Genomic DNA, 14,185 nt, shown 5'->3' on the forward strand with positions numbered 1-14,185 from the left:
AGAGGATGCTTAGTGTACAAGTATTAATAGAGAGAATTGTTCCCCCCTTTATACCTGCCATTACAGTCATAGTTCAACCAAAAATGAAACTTGTCATTTACTCACCCTCATGTTGTTCCAAACCTATATGAATTCTTTCTTCAATTGAACACAGAAGATATTTTGAAGAATTTTGGTATCCAGACAGTTGTTGGTAGCCATTGACTTGCGTAGTATTGTTATTGTTTTCCTAATATGGATGTCAATGGCTACATTAACTGTCTGGCTACCAACATTCTTCAAAATATCTTCATTTAATTAGAGGTTTGGAACTACATGAGGATGAGTAAATGACAGAATTAAGTTTTTGGGTAAACTGTCTGTTTAATGCAAGTCTTCCGTCCAGATTTTTATCAGATATGTGGTTTTAATGTCCAAAATACAAGTTGACATACTGATAATCAGCGATGGTTGATCTAAAGAGGGACAAAGGTAAAAACAAGTCTGCAAAAGCGAGTATAGGATGTGTTAAAATGCCTGAGAGTTTAGTATTTAAAACTGATTAATGAACTGCTCATTGGGCCCGATGATTTCAGTTTTGTATTTAAGCTCTGAAGGCATTGAAATGCATTCTACATGTTCATTTTAAATATTTTAAGTGGTTTTATACAGAAGATCCAGTATATGAGTTGAATTGCTAATGTTCTGTATTTTATTCAAGAATTGTTACATTTTGTTTAAATGCTTGTAAAACATGCACTACCTATGTTTAGCACAGGAATTGAAATTCTATGTTAATTGAATTGTTAATGTGTGGTACAGAATATCCAGTATTAGTTATAAAACTCAATTGAGAATGGTCTGTACTTTTATACTCAAATTTGTTATTTTTGTGATTAAAAAAAATGTGAAAAATGCACTGCCTATGTTTTGTATTTAAACAGGTAACAAAATGCTCAAAGCCTAATGCCTCTGAAGGAACTGGAATTTTTTTTTCTTTAATAGGACAAATCAGTTCAGCTGGATATTAGTGAAGGGCCCTGGGAGAATACCAGGATGTAATTTTAAACCGTAAGATAAAGGTACATTTCTATCACTAGGGTGCAAAATTGTTCTTTAGAGGTACAAACAAGAAGGTACAAAAATGTACCAGTGTTCAGAGGTACATTTCTGTTCCCTGCTAGGGTACAGCTGGGGTGACAAAGCATTTGTACTCTTTTAGGTACTTTACTGTACCTTGATTTTTCTGTGTGAAGGTTTAATAATATGTATATTTTAACTTCTGTTTTATGATCCACATGAAATTCTGAACAATTTGTATACAGGACACAAACAAGGCTATTTATTGATCCACTTTATTTCCACAGAAAAGAGAAGTAAGCATGTTTCAGTTTCTTTTGTCCCTTTCAGGAGACATATGTTATTAACCTCCTCCAATTAAATTACCCCACTGAGCTTGTAAAAACAGTTCTCCTTTTTCTGTAATCCTACTATGTTAAAAGAAAACCCAGACCAGCAATTTCCACAGTGAAATCAGTGATGTAACAAATCCCTATGAAATTCAGAGCAGAATATTCCACTGCTGTAGACAGATAACAAGTGATATTATTGAGAAAAAAGTATGAATTTAGACACCCAGCTTTTAAAGACATCATAGCTGTATATTTTATTGCTTCAGAGACTAATAAAGTAAATTTGTATATTGTAATTTAAAATTCAACATATTCTCAAATTTGAAACATTTCAGTGACTAATTCATTCATTTATTTAATCGGCAGTAATTGTTTTATACTGATCAGGGTTGATGTGGATCCAGAACTTATACTGGGAAAACTGGGAGTAAGGTGGGAAAACACCCGGGATGAGATGCCAGATCACTGTGTTACATTTATAAAGTTATAAGGGGATGTTTTAGTATCAGGCAGCTAGAAGGAGATGGTAGAAATTTCTAATAAAGCATTAATGACAGATTATTTATTACCATCAGAGTTATTATCATGTTAACTAACGTTTGAGAGACATAAGCTGTTTTTTTATGTGCTCACACACTGTTTCCTGGTGAAATTTACACTATTTTACTATCAGAAACTAAAACGTAGACGTCTTTTTCTTTTCTGAATATTTTTTGTACATTTACTTCCATACTTTAATATATAATTAAAACCGGAAGAAAGTCATGAACTTTATCCTCAGTCACCGAGTATTAAACAATCCAGTTCCAAGAAATGAGAAAGTTAGCTCCCGAGGAAGTACAACTGAAATCGAAACAGATTTGATTGAAGGCAGGAAGATGGGGAAACACCGATCTGAGCATATAAAAGAGGAGGAAACTCTATCATTCATTCACATCAACAAGCATCAAGACGGAAATCACTCACAGGATCTTCAGAGCATCAAGAGCAAGAGAAAAAATGAAATCTGCTGCAGTTTTTGTTCTGTTTGCTGGTCTACTTATTCTTCATGTAGAAGGTTAGATTCTTAATCATCATCTGCATCTCTATTAATGATCTACATGATTAAACAGATTTGTAATAACTCAAAATCTACAATTGTCTTCTGTTTGCAGGACAGGCCCGTCCCAGCGTAAGGAGATGTTTGTGTCTGGGTCCTGCAGCTAACGCAGTTCGTCTACAACTTGTGGACAAGTTTGAAGTGTTTCCTGTTAGTGCATCTTGTGAAAATGTTGAAGTCATGTAAGTTCAGTCACTACTTATGTCCTGAACAATGTATAATACAAGATCATTTAGTTCTATTGAGTTATCTAACTTGTGATTTGTCTCTGCAGTGTCACTCTGAAGAACGGAGCAGGGAAAAAGTGCTTGAATCCCAATTCTGGATTTACTCAGAAATACATCATGACAGCTTTAAAAAAAAGGTGGGTCGACTTTTATTAATTATTGTTACATCTTAATATTTTTCTATTATCTATGTAAAAGACGAATATGAGTTTTAAAACAGGTTTCTGTTTTTCAGGAATGCAGCATGAAGCCTGCAGCGTGTCATGACTGAACAGACGTGGAAGAAGTTGAAATATATTTAATGTTGAACTGTACATATGTTTTATATTATTTATAAGCCGTAAATCTGCATATTGCTCAATGTATATAGTTTTAGAAGAAAAATGCAAGACTTTTAAAAATATATTGTTTCTGTGCACTGACATGAATTTTAATAAATCCAGAACATTATATTGCTTCAGAAAACAATGCAACGTGTTTCTTATTGTCACGAAAGGAACAAGAGGGTGGATATAAGTGCAGAGTTTCATTACAGTGCAAAAAGGAACACAAATGTGGTACAAAAATCGAAGAAGCTAAATACAAACTCTAGGATCAGAGATATGGTGGGCAAAAAACAGACACCTGCTAACATCAACAGTAGCAAAACATTGTGAAACAAAGGAGTTTAAATAAGGTTTAATGATAAGGTCATTAGTATGACATAAGACAAAGCAGGTGAGCATTAAAAACACAACAGAAGTTGTTTAAATGTGTGTAAAGGGTTGCCTTCTGGTGGTCAACCAGGGAAATGTACCAAGTAGCTGTAGCACTTAAATTACAGCTAAAATCTCATTATAAATATTCAGGTTTGTCCAATATCAGATTTCTACGGATGTCCTAAGAGTCCATGCAGTGTTATATTTTTTTTCTTTCTTGTTTTATTGTTATCACAAGTTCATTGTGTCGTTATCTCAGCATAAGAACATGTTCTAGAGGCAGCAAAAGCACACTACGCAGCATAATTTTCTTTATGTACCCACTTTTTAATATGTAATGATTATTAAAACCTTAAGCCTTTATTTTCGTTAATACTGTCAATTGTTTTATCCCTCATTTATTAAAAATGATCGCTTTGTATTAATATATTGTTCTGTGATGTAAGAGCTTACAGACGCTCGCTTTTTGCTTTCTGCGCTATAAATGCTAACCCCAGTATAGGGTCGCTATATTGTCTTTGACGATAATGAAGCAGACCTCACAGCCTCCTTCTTACGTGTCGGAACTTAACGAGTCCCTAATTAAAGTAAAAGTGCATGTGATCATCCATGATGCTGAACGTGCTCTAGAACATGTTCTTATGCAGAGATCAGGAGAACATTAAGTCGTGATCACGTCAAAACACCTTTCTATGTGTCAAGATCACGAGGAAATTAAGCAACAACCAACCTCTATGTTGAGTTAACAAGAAAAACAAGAAAGAAAAAAATTGTAATAATGCATGGCCTCTTAATACTTCTGTAAATTTCCCATAAGGTTCAGCTGTTCTGAAACTACAGACACATCACTGACAATAAGTTCATCAGTGAGGAAAACACACCTGTGTTCTTATTCAAAAGATATTAAAATCTCCTACTGTTATATTGCACTGTGCACAAAGTGTCTCACTACTGCATGTTCATAATAATAGTCACAAGTAATATGTTAGTATGAACAGTTACACATAGTTAGTGGTGTTGTGATGGTTAAGTGGACAATGTTGCTGTTTTGACTGACTGTGTGGAGATTTGCATCTTTTCATTATCTGTTTCCTTCGAAAATCACACAGCAATGTTCAACTGGTTTTAATCTAGTTGCTGTGAACAAGGCCACTAAATTGCTGTGACAGTATAACAGAGCTTCTGGGTTTAATTTCCTTTAATCACACATCTATCTATCTATCTATCTATCTATCTATCTATCTATATATATATATATATATATATATATATATATATATATATATATATATATATATATATATATAAATACAGATTCAGTGTATCAGTGAATATTTCATGCTTTCTTCCAATTTAAATATTTTAATAAATCACAGTAAACACAATGTAGCAGAAAGTTCAAGTTCAAGTTTCTTTATTTATCATTTCGCTAAATGTTGAGACATGCAGTGGAACGAGATGTCGTGTCTCACAGGTCAAACCGTGCAACATCCATACAGACATTAAACATCAAAAAACAACACAAAGCACAAAACAAAGCAATACAATTTAAATACACACAAAAAAAATACACTCAAGCAATAAATATAAGTATGAAGACTCTACAATGCTTCCTTGATATTGTACACGGGCAACAGGATGTGCAAAAATAATCCAAGTAATCATAAATCAATCGTTTTCTTTAGCTAAACATACATCAATGTCAGGGATCAGCGCGGACTTTTGGACACGTGCTAATGTTTTTGTTATTGTCACGTGTCTGCCCCGCCTTCGTCTGCTCCTCCCTGTCTCCACACCTGTTCCCCATCGTGTGATTGATTTGTGTGTGTATATATACTGTATGTGAGCCGCGTTGCCGATGGTAGCACGGATTCAGTAGTTTAGTTACGTTAGTTCCCCGTGTCGTGTGGATATGTTTGTCTTCCTGATGTATTAAACCCCTATCATTTGAAACTATCCTGCATACGGGTCTGTCTCCTTCCTTCCGTATCCGGGGGGCTGACAAATCAATTTGTATATATTTGAGCTTAGCAATAGTATCATTGTCTATAACTAAAGATAAAGTATCAATGTCAACATTTTATTATGATCAAGGTTTAATAATATGTATATTTTAACTTCTGTTTTATGATTCATATGAAATTCTGAACAATTTGTATACAGGACACAAACAAGGCTATTTATTGATCCACTTTATTTCCACAGAAAAGAGAAATAAGGATGTTTCAGTTTCTTTTGTCCCTTTCAGGAGACATGTTATTAACCTCTGCAAATAAAATTACACCACTGAGTTTGTAAAAACAGTTCTCCTTTTTCTGTAATCCTACTATGTTAAAAGAAAACCCAGACCAGCAATTTCCACAGTGAAATCAGTGATGTAACAAATCCCTATGAAATTCAGAGCAGAATATTCCACTGCTGTAGACAGATAACAAGTGATATTATTGAGAAAAAAGTATGAATTTAGACACCCAGCTTTTAAAGACATCATAGCTGTATATTTTATTGCTTCAGAGACTAATAAAGTAAATTTGTATATTGTAATTTAAAATTCAACACATTCTCAAATTTGAAACATTTCAGTGACTAATTCATTCATTTATTTAATCTGCAGTAATTGTTTTATACTGATCAGGGTTGATGTGGATCCAGAACTTATACTGGGAAAACTGGGAGTAAGGTGGGAAAACACCCGGGATGAGATGCCAGATCACTGTGTTACATTTATAAAGTTATAAGGGGATGTTTTAGTATCAGGCAGCTAGAAGGAGATGGTAGAAATTTCTAATAAAACATTAATAACAGATTATTTATTACCATCAGAGTTATTATCATGTTAACTAACGTTTGAGAGACATAAGCTGTTTTTTTATCTAATGTGCTCACACACTGTTTCCTGGTGAAATTTACACTATTTTACTATCAGAAACTAAAACGTAGACGTCTTTTTCTTTTCTGAATATTTTTTGTACATTTACTTCCATACTTTAAGAAATAATTAAAACCGGAAGAAAGTCATGAACATTATCCTCAGTCACCGAGTGTTAAACAATCCAGTTCCAAGAAATGAGAAAGTTAGCTCCTGAGGAAGTACAACTGAAATCGAAACAGATTTGATTGAAGGCAGCAAGATGGGGAAACACCGATCTGAGCATATAAAAGAGGAGGAAACTCTATCATTCATTCACATCAACAAGCATCAAGACGAAAATCACTCACAGGATCTTCAGAGCATCAAGAGCAAGAGAAAAAATGAAATCTGCTGCAGTTTTTGTTCTGTTTGCTGGTCTACTTATACTTCATGTAGAAGGTTAGATTCTTAATCATCATCTGCATCTCTATTAATGATCTACAGGATTAAACAGATTTGTAATAACTCAAAATCTACAATTGTCTTCTGTTTGCAGGACAGGCCAGTACCAGCGTAAGGAGATGTTTGTGTATGGGTCCTGCCGCTAACGCAGTTCGTCTACAACTTGTGGACAAGATTGAAGTGTATCCTGTTAGCGCATCTTGTGAAAATGTTGAAGTCATGTAAGTTCAGTCACTACTTATGTCCTGAACAATGTATAATACAAGATCATTTAGTTCTATTGAGTTATCTAACTTGTGATTTGTCTCTGCAGTGTCACTCTGAAGAACGGAGCAGGGAAAAAGTGCTTGAATCCCAATTCTGGATTTACTCAGAAATACATCAAGGCAGCTTTAAAAAAAAGGTGGGTCGACTTTTATTAGTTATTGTTACCTCTTATCTATGTAAGAGACGAATATGAGTTTTAAAACGGGTTTCTGTTTTGCAGGAGTGCAGCGTAAAGCCTGCAGCGTGTCATGACTGAACAGATGTGGAAGAAGCTTTCTAAAAATATTTAAAATGCTGTATATATGTATATATGATATTTTTGCTGTTTAATTTATGAGAATTACTTCTGTGTATTGTTGGATTTATATAGTTCTAAGAAACTGTTGAAAATCTATTGTTTTTAATATATCTTAACCCACTAAATAATAATAAAGTCAGCACATAACAGCGCTTCAGTGCAATGTGTTTCTTATTAGATATCAACTAGGTTTTTAAAAAGTTTGCCCAGTCTCTGATCAGTAGTTTAGGGAGGTGAAGACTGAGATGAAAACTATTCATTTATTTTAGAAAGCAAATGAGATAATGAGAGGATTGGAGGAGGCGAGCGACTTACCACATCCACCTCCACACCTACAGCATCGTTATTCAGCAAACTACAGACACTTCACCGACACACTGAATTCAGTAATAAGAAAAACACACCGGTGAAACTTTAAAAAGGATAACAGTCTGCTCTATGTAGAATTCTGTGAAAATGATTAGAAAACATCTAACAAGTAAACTAGAATGTAAACAATTAAACAAGTCACACAGTTAATGTGAGTGAGTGGTGCATTGAGTATTGTTACCATCTGGTCTCTTGTTCAAGCATGAGCTTAGATTTGTGTCCTCCTACAGTACCTCACAAAAACATGCCTGACTATAACAAACTGACCTCTGGTGCTTTTTAATTAGTGTGATTAAATATCTCAAAAGTACAGTCCTGTGTTTACACCATGGAGCTATATGAAAGGCTGAAGGCCATCGGTTTTTCTAAATCTCTTGGTTGTTCATCATTGGATCAGGTTTCAAGCCCCAGCATTGCTAAGATGCGACTGCTGGCTCCCTAAAACTTAAAACCTCTCTGCTCCAGGGGTGCTGTATCATGGCTGACCCTGTGCTCTGACTCCAAATTCCAAAGTTGGGATATAAGAAGAAAGCATTTCACTGTGCTGTAATATTATATATGTGACAAAAATAAAGGCTTCTATTCAAAAATTACAAACCTGAAGTATACTTTTCTCTGGAAAAAAAAGTGGTGTCAGATTAAAGAAAAATACCACATATAGCTTACTTAAATCTCTCAACTGAAAATGTAATTTCATTGCAAACAAAAACTTTGCGAAATCTCGGACGGATGTTGGTACGGATGGGAACTAATTGGATCTAATTCGAGAAATTTTTTTAGTGTTGTTTAATCAACCCTATCAGTCATGATTAGGTCCATGCTGAAACATCTGGGGCTAAATTTTTACCTAATCGAATTAATACCATATAATTAGCCAGCATTGAAGCACCACTTCTGCTTCTCCTTGTCTTTTTTCTTCCTGTTCTTTTGCAATGTGATTCAAACAATCTTTGTGGAGAACAACCAAAACAACAGGGTGAAATTGTATCTTTTGCACTGATAAGAAGTATTTCAAAGAAACGATCTTTTTTTATAGATAAAGAGGAACAAAGCATTGCTTTAAAACTGACTTCCTTGTATCGTATCAATGGAATGTCCTGGTGTGAGGATAGAAAGTTTAAGTAAACATTCTGATGCAGTAAAAAGCAGACTGTAGAAACCAATGAATGATGAACTGAAGCTGACAAACAAAAACAAACAAACAAAAAAAATTAAACCTTAATATAATTGGTATACATTAACTTGTGTTCTTTATTTATTTGTCTGTTTGTTCATGTGATACCAATTTGGGTACAAATTATTTTGTTTTTGTCTTTTATTATTTCAGATATTCTCTCAGGGAATGAGATTGTATGCATGATGAAATTTGCTGGAGCACATAGAATTACTAATTCATTTAAACTGATAATTATATTAATTAATTTAAACTGATAATTAAACAAATTAATTTCTACGATTATAGCTCCTTTAATGAAGTGAAGTAATGTAGGGATGCATTACTAGCGACGGTCCAAGAAGGAAGTAACTTCCATTATGTAGTTTCGTTCCATTCAAAAATCTATTCAAAAAGATATTCTGTAAGTTGAATACACTCATCATTTTTTATCTTAATTATAAAGAAAAGAAAAGAAAAGAAAAGAAAAGAAAAGAAAAGAAAAGAACAGATTTTGCACAAATTCTAGGTCACTGTTAAATGTAAGCAATGTTATGATACAGAAAAGTGAAATGTCTGGCAAAGAATAATTTTATAATGGTCATTCTTGTAACTTTTTGAACAGTTTTTTGCATACTAGCAAATACATGCATTGCATGTGATTTGTTAGAATGCTATCATTAGAAAACTTTAAATAACAGTAAAAGATGCTATCAATTTCATTTTTTTTCTACTACAGCTGTATTTAATGTGTGTTCTTGTTATTCTGCTTAAGATCATCTGCAAAACATTATTAAATTTCTGTAAAATATTGCACTATAATTTCTCTAGGAAATATTTCCTCACTGAATGTTAATTAATAATCATTTTTCTAAGACTTCTGTATTACGGAAGTGCAGGTTGTGCAGGCAGAAACACTGTGTTGATGAGAGAGGTCTAAGGAGAATGATTAGACTGGATTCAGTTAACAGGAACTCAAGTAAGCACTCTATGCAACCGTGGTGAGGAGAAAAGCATCTCAGAACACACAGCACACTGAACCTTGAGGTGGATGAGCTACAACAGCAGAAGACACATTGGGTTGGACTCCTGACAGTCAAGAACCGTTATATATAAGCAAAAGTTATTTAGACTCACTTAAACCGGACAGGTAAAGAATCTTCAGATGTGCAGTTTTGTTGGACAGTGAGAATATCTCTGTTATGTAGAATCCACTGCTTTAAAACAGTAATGTAACAAAATAATTTATTTGTTGATCCAGAGTTGACTGGGTTTTTCCCATGAGGAAGTAATGGAGCATGTGAAAATACAATAATTTCTGATCAAATAAAAAAGTCCCTCGAATGTAACCCTTCTCCCCCACTGCTTATTTAACTTCCATCACTTGACTTGGTCTCTCACATTCTTAGTCCATCTTCAAAATGAAAGCTGCAACTCTCACAGTGTTGTTCGTCATCATCTTTGCACTGACTGTGATGCTTTGTGAAGGTAAGATTGTCTTTATCAACAGCAATTATCAAAGTATACTTCATCTACACCACCTGTGTACATAACATGTTGCACAAAATACCCCTGCAGGGCGGATCGAAGGAAAAGCAGAGCGCTGTTCTTGCCAAAAGAAAGCACAGGAAAGGGTAAGACCTGCACTTGTGAAGAGTTTAGTGATATTCCCTCCAAGTGGCTCCTGTGCAAAGACTGAGATCATGTGAGTATGAATCAGACACTGTTTAAGTATTTTCCACTGCTCAGTTATATTATTAGTTTAGTAATATTTATTATGCAGTATGAAGGAAACCGGGTTGGTGAATTAAAGTTTGTTATCACATATGTGCTCTTTAGATTAACTCTGAAGCAAGGAATGAAGGTCTGCCTGAATCCAGAAGGAAACCAAGGACAGAAATTCTTAAGGTGAGCAAACGTAATTGCTTATAAATCATTATCATCATTAAAAATTCAACAAGCAAGACAATTATCTCTACTCATGAGTCTGATGCTTTTAGCCAAACATACCAATAAACAGATAATGGCCTTGCTCAAGGACGAACATTAGCAGATTGCAGATTAAAGCCTTAACCAAATCATAAATGAGCCCTAAATATGCAAAATGCAGTGTGTTTGCTAAACACACACTCATGCTTATTATTTCTTTTTACGATTTCAGTGGAAATAAGCAAAAGAAAAAGTCCAAGGGACAACATAACAAGATTCAGAACAAGAACAAGCCTCAAGACTGAAATTTACAGCTGAATACAACAAGCGATGTTGACCTGATTGCTCAGCCTTTTATCTTATGAGATATTCATGTTCACTGCATATAAATGAAAAAAAGTCATTATTGTATGTGTGTATATGTCTGTTTGCTCATATTTACTCTGAAATCTAACCCGTGCTTTGTCTAGTAATTAATTAACAGAAATGAAACTATATTTTTTAAATTACTTCTAATCAAATCAAACATGCTATTAGTGACTAAATGTATAATGATATTAATATTACACAGACAATGATATTGCAAAATTAACATTTAACAATAAATGTCAATTAAATTTCTTCTATTTGGTGAACTGATCGAAAGCCGAAACAAAAAATAAATAAATAAATAAATAATAAAACCTTTATACAATCAGAATACATCAAATTGTTTCCTTTATTTATGTGTTTGTTTGTTTGTTGTTTCGTTCATGTGGCAACAATTTGGTGCGAATAATTTTGTTTTGGTCCATTTTTTTTTAGACATTCTCTCAGTGTATGAGATTGTAAAAATATTTTTTTATATAAAGCAAATTGCACCAAGAAGAGTTTAGCACTAGAAATATCAGGTAAACAATTATATATTTCAGTGTTGGAGTGCTTCAGATTTCAAACATTCTATAGAGTCATAATCAGAGACATGATGGAAAAATATATCAGAAAATAGTTGTTTTGTTTGTATGTAATAAGGGTGAAGGGCCTTGCACAGGGGCCCAGGTTTGGTAACTCTGTGGTCCTGGGATTTGAAATCACAACCTCCCAATCAGTAGTCCAACACCTTAACCACTGAACCACCATGTCCCCTTATACAGAAGACTTGGATGGATGGATGGATGGATGGATGGATGTATGGATGGATGGATGGAATGAAGGAATAATCATAATCCAATAAATATCATGAAAAACATGATGAAAACAGACATAAATATCAGGGGTGACTGCAACACTTCTATCATATTTATCAAGATCTCAGAAGAGTTATCCTGCCATGTGCACAGCAGCTAATCTGTGTGGGATTTATATGACAGAGGCTGTGGAAATGTGGTGGGGTAGGTGGCTTGAAAATATGGGGGGTGGCAACACAAATTAAAAGAACAAAGCAGAACAAGACTCCACACCAAAGCAAGAAACATGACATTGCACTGAATCATGAACTGAGCACGTTAGATCAGGTTAAAAAAGAAAATAAATTAAAAATCAGAATAATGCATTCATTTCAGTGACATCCCTAATAAAACGATAAATCAATCAAATCAAACCAAAAAATGGTTGTAACAAATAACAACTGACAGGTTGTTGGACAAATTGTATTCCTTTTCCCCTCCAAAGTGCCTGTTAGACTAAAGAATATGGTATTATTATACTACTAGAGCCAAATAAGTTCATGAGAGTTTATAAACTGTAAACAACATGGTGTGAAAGGTATTAATATCATTTATATTTCCAGCATTTTGGCAGAAGCCATTATCCAGAGCAACTTACATTACTTCATTTTATATTATACAACTGAGGGTTAAGGGCCTTGCTCAGGGGACCAACAGTGGCACCTTGGTGGACTTGGGATCAAACTCACAACCTTCCAATTGGTAGCCCAACACCTTAACCACTAGGCTACCGCATGCACCACATATCATCATAATAACATACATGGATAACTGCAAAAACACTCAACACAAAACAGAGCAAGTTCACATTCTCACATTGACGTAATAAACAATTACTGATCATATGTGTCAGTAAAAAAATGAACAAAAATCAGTTTGGATTGATGTAAAATAAACGAATATCCGACATGTAAATAAATCTAGTGTGTTAATTACAGCTAAGGAAATTTTCTCACTAATAGTGAAAAGAATTCTCTGATTCATCAAACTGTTTTCCTTTATATATTTCATTGTCACCGCAATATAATTTACCTGACAGCTAGAAATAGTTGATATTCTTAAAAGAGAAATCATGAAGTTTCTGTTTCCATAGTTTCTTTCAGGAGAACCACATTAAATAACCCACTTCCACTTTGGAAAACCATTTAGCCAAATACTTCTCTTTTCTTTATAAGCATACTATGAAGGAAGTAATATAGAAATAAATTACATATGAAATTCAAAGTCTAATGAAGTTGAATATGATATTAATGATTACTTAGGGAAAACATGAGATAGACAGTAGAATGTTTATTCCTTGCACCTGGAAAATATGTAGAATATCATCAGTATAATGGTTGAAGTCACGTGCAAAAGTGTACGCTGTATTCAGTGTCTATAAAACTGATGATTTTAAAATATAGCTTTAAAATCTGATGATTGTGGTATATGGTGGTTCAATACACTTTGTGTTTATATGGGCAAAAATACGCTTACCTATTACATAATTGAGTCTCGGGTCTGAGCTCATCAAGCACCCGACACAGCCAGGTAATTATCAGTTCATTTTAATTTTATTTGTATAGCGATTTTAAAAATGGACATTATCCGAAAGCAGTCCAAAAATACAAACAAAATACAAACAATATAGAATACAGAATAAAAATGATTAGAATAGAAATTATCCTGGGTTCATGAAAAACGACAAGAAAACCATAATGAACTGCAGCAGTGCCTTTCCATGATGGATGAAAATGGATTAAGAATTACAGTAGTTTTACTGCTACTCGACACAGCTTTTAAAGCAATCTGTAAAGATTTTGCACAGATTGAATGTGCAGCTTTATTGTGTTCAATGTAAGACATTTCATGATGATTAAACACAGTAAAGAAAGTCCACCTGCTGTCTTAAAACATATGTATGCTTAAAGAAAATCTTTGTTCTTTAAATCAGAACAATGGATTTTTTTTTTCATTTCAATAATAATGTAGAATTATTAAGAAAAATTTGATCAAATGCTTTTCGTTATCAGAATCATGCAGCTTAAAATGCAATCGATGCTAATAATCCAGCTAAAAATCTCCTTAAAAAGAAAAACAGCATGTCTCTGGCATTCCGCGTCATTGCCTGGATAAAGCTGGGGGGATTTGAGGAGTAAAAGAAATCTTATTCACTTATTATTTTTAAAGCTATAATCTCGCAAATGTGGACAAATCTTGTTTCTTTAATCATTTTAATCCTCTAAAGCAATTTAAA

General features: G+C 33.8%; 3 protein-coding genes across 3 annotated transcripts; all 3 read left to right on the forward strand.

Annotated features, from left to right (window-relative positions):
• The first annotated feature begins 2,337 nt into the window (after nucleotides 1-2,337).
• On the forward strand, nucleotides 2,338-3,185 carry LOC132854717 (C-X-C motif chemokine 11-6-like). The gene is made up of 4 exons (XM_060883294.1): nucleotides 2,338-2,448; nucleotides 2,546-2,672; nucleotides 2,765-2,854; nucleotides 2,953-3,185. The coding sequence occupies exons 1-4, from the start codon at nucleotides 2,391-2,393 to the stop codon at nucleotides 2,963-2,965; spliced, it is 288 nt and encodes a 95-aa protein (XP_060739277.1). The 5' UTR covers nucleotides 2,338-2,390; the 3' UTR covers nucleotides 2,966-3,185.
• A 3,426-nt stretch (nucleotides 3,186-6,611) lies between these two features.
• On the forward strand, nucleotides 6,612-7,439 carry LOC132854857 (C-X-C motif chemokine 11-6-like). Its single transcript, XM_060883500.1, has 4 exons — nucleotides 6,612-6,725; nucleotides 6,823-6,949; nucleotides 7,042-7,131; nucleotides 7,216-7,439. The coding sequence occupies exons 1-4, from the start codon at nucleotides 6,668-6,670 to the stop codon at nucleotides 7,226-7,228; spliced, it is 288 nt and encodes a 95-aa protein (XP_060739483.1). The 5' UTR covers nucleotides 6,612-6,667; the 3' UTR covers nucleotides 7,229-7,439.
• A 2,782-nt stretch (nucleotides 7,440-10,221) lies between these two features.
• Nucleotides 10,222-11,412, forward strand: LOC132854867 (C-X-C motif chemokine 11-1-like). The gene is made up of 4 exons (XM_060883512.1): nucleotides 10,222-10,303; nucleotides 10,394-10,520; nucleotides 10,655-10,723; nucleotides 10,977-11,412. The coding sequence occupies exons 1-4, from the start codon at nucleotides 10,237-10,239 to the stop codon at nucleotides 11,047-11,049; spliced, it is 336 nt and encodes a 111-aa protein (XP_060739495.1). The 5' UTR covers nucleotides 10,222-10,236; the 3' UTR covers nucleotides 11,050-11,412.
• The last annotated feature ends 2,773 nt before the right edge of the window (nucleotides 11,413-14,185 follow it).

This window comes from Tachysurus vachellii, chromosome 12, assembly GCF_030014155.1.
Source record: "Tachysurus vachellii isolate PV-2020 chromosome 12, HZAU_Pvac_v1, whole genome shotgun sequence".
NCBI classification, from domain to species: Eukaryota; Metazoa; Chordata; class Actinopteri; order Siluriformes; family Bagridae; genus Tachysurus; species Tachysurus vachellii.

What these genes read in the sequence shown, in the direction of transcription:
- LOC132854867 (XM_060883512.1), top strand. Translation starts at nt 10,237, where the DNA reads ATGAAAGCTGCAACTCTCACAGTGTTGTTCGTCATCATCTTTGCACTG. An exon ending in GACTGTGATGCTTTGTGAAG is followed by an intron (nt 10,304 to 10,393) that starts GTAAGATTGTCT and finishes ATACCCCTGCAG; the next exon opens with GGCGGATCGAAGGAAAAGCA. An exon ending in CAAGGACAGAAATTCTTAAG is followed by an intron (nt 10,724 to 10,976) that starts GTGAGCAAACGT and finishes TTACGATTTCAG; the next exon opens with TGGAAATAAGCAAAAGAAAA.
- LOC132854857 (XM_060883500.1), top strand. Translation starts at nt 6,668, where the DNA reads ATGAAATCTGCTGCAGTTTTTGTTCTGTTTGCTGGTCTACTTATACTT. An exon ending in ACTTATACTTCATGTAGAAG is followed by an intron (nt 6,726 to 6,822) that starts GTTAGATTCTTA and finishes TTCTGTTTGCAG; the next exon opens with GACAGGCCAGTACCAGCGTA. An exon ending in TGTGAAAATGTTGAAGTCAT is followed by an intron (nt 6,950 to 7,041) that starts GTAAGTTCAGTC and finishes TTGTCTCTGCAG; the next exon opens with TGTCACTCTGAAGAACGGAG.
- LOC132854717 (XM_060883294.1), top strand. Translation starts at nt 2,391, where the DNA reads ATGAAATCTGCTGCAGTTTTTGTTCTGTTTGCTGGTCTACTTATTCTT. An exon ending in ACTTATTCTTCATGTAGAAG is followed by an intron (nt 2,449 to 2,545) that starts GTTAGATTCTTA and finishes TTCTGTTTGCAG; the next exon opens with GACAGGCCCGTCCCAGCGTA. An exon ending in TGTGAAAATGTTGAAGTCAT is followed by an intron (nt 2,673 to 2,764) that starts GTAAGTTCAGTC and finishes TTGTCTCTGCAG; the next exon opens with TGTCACTCTGAAGAACGGAG.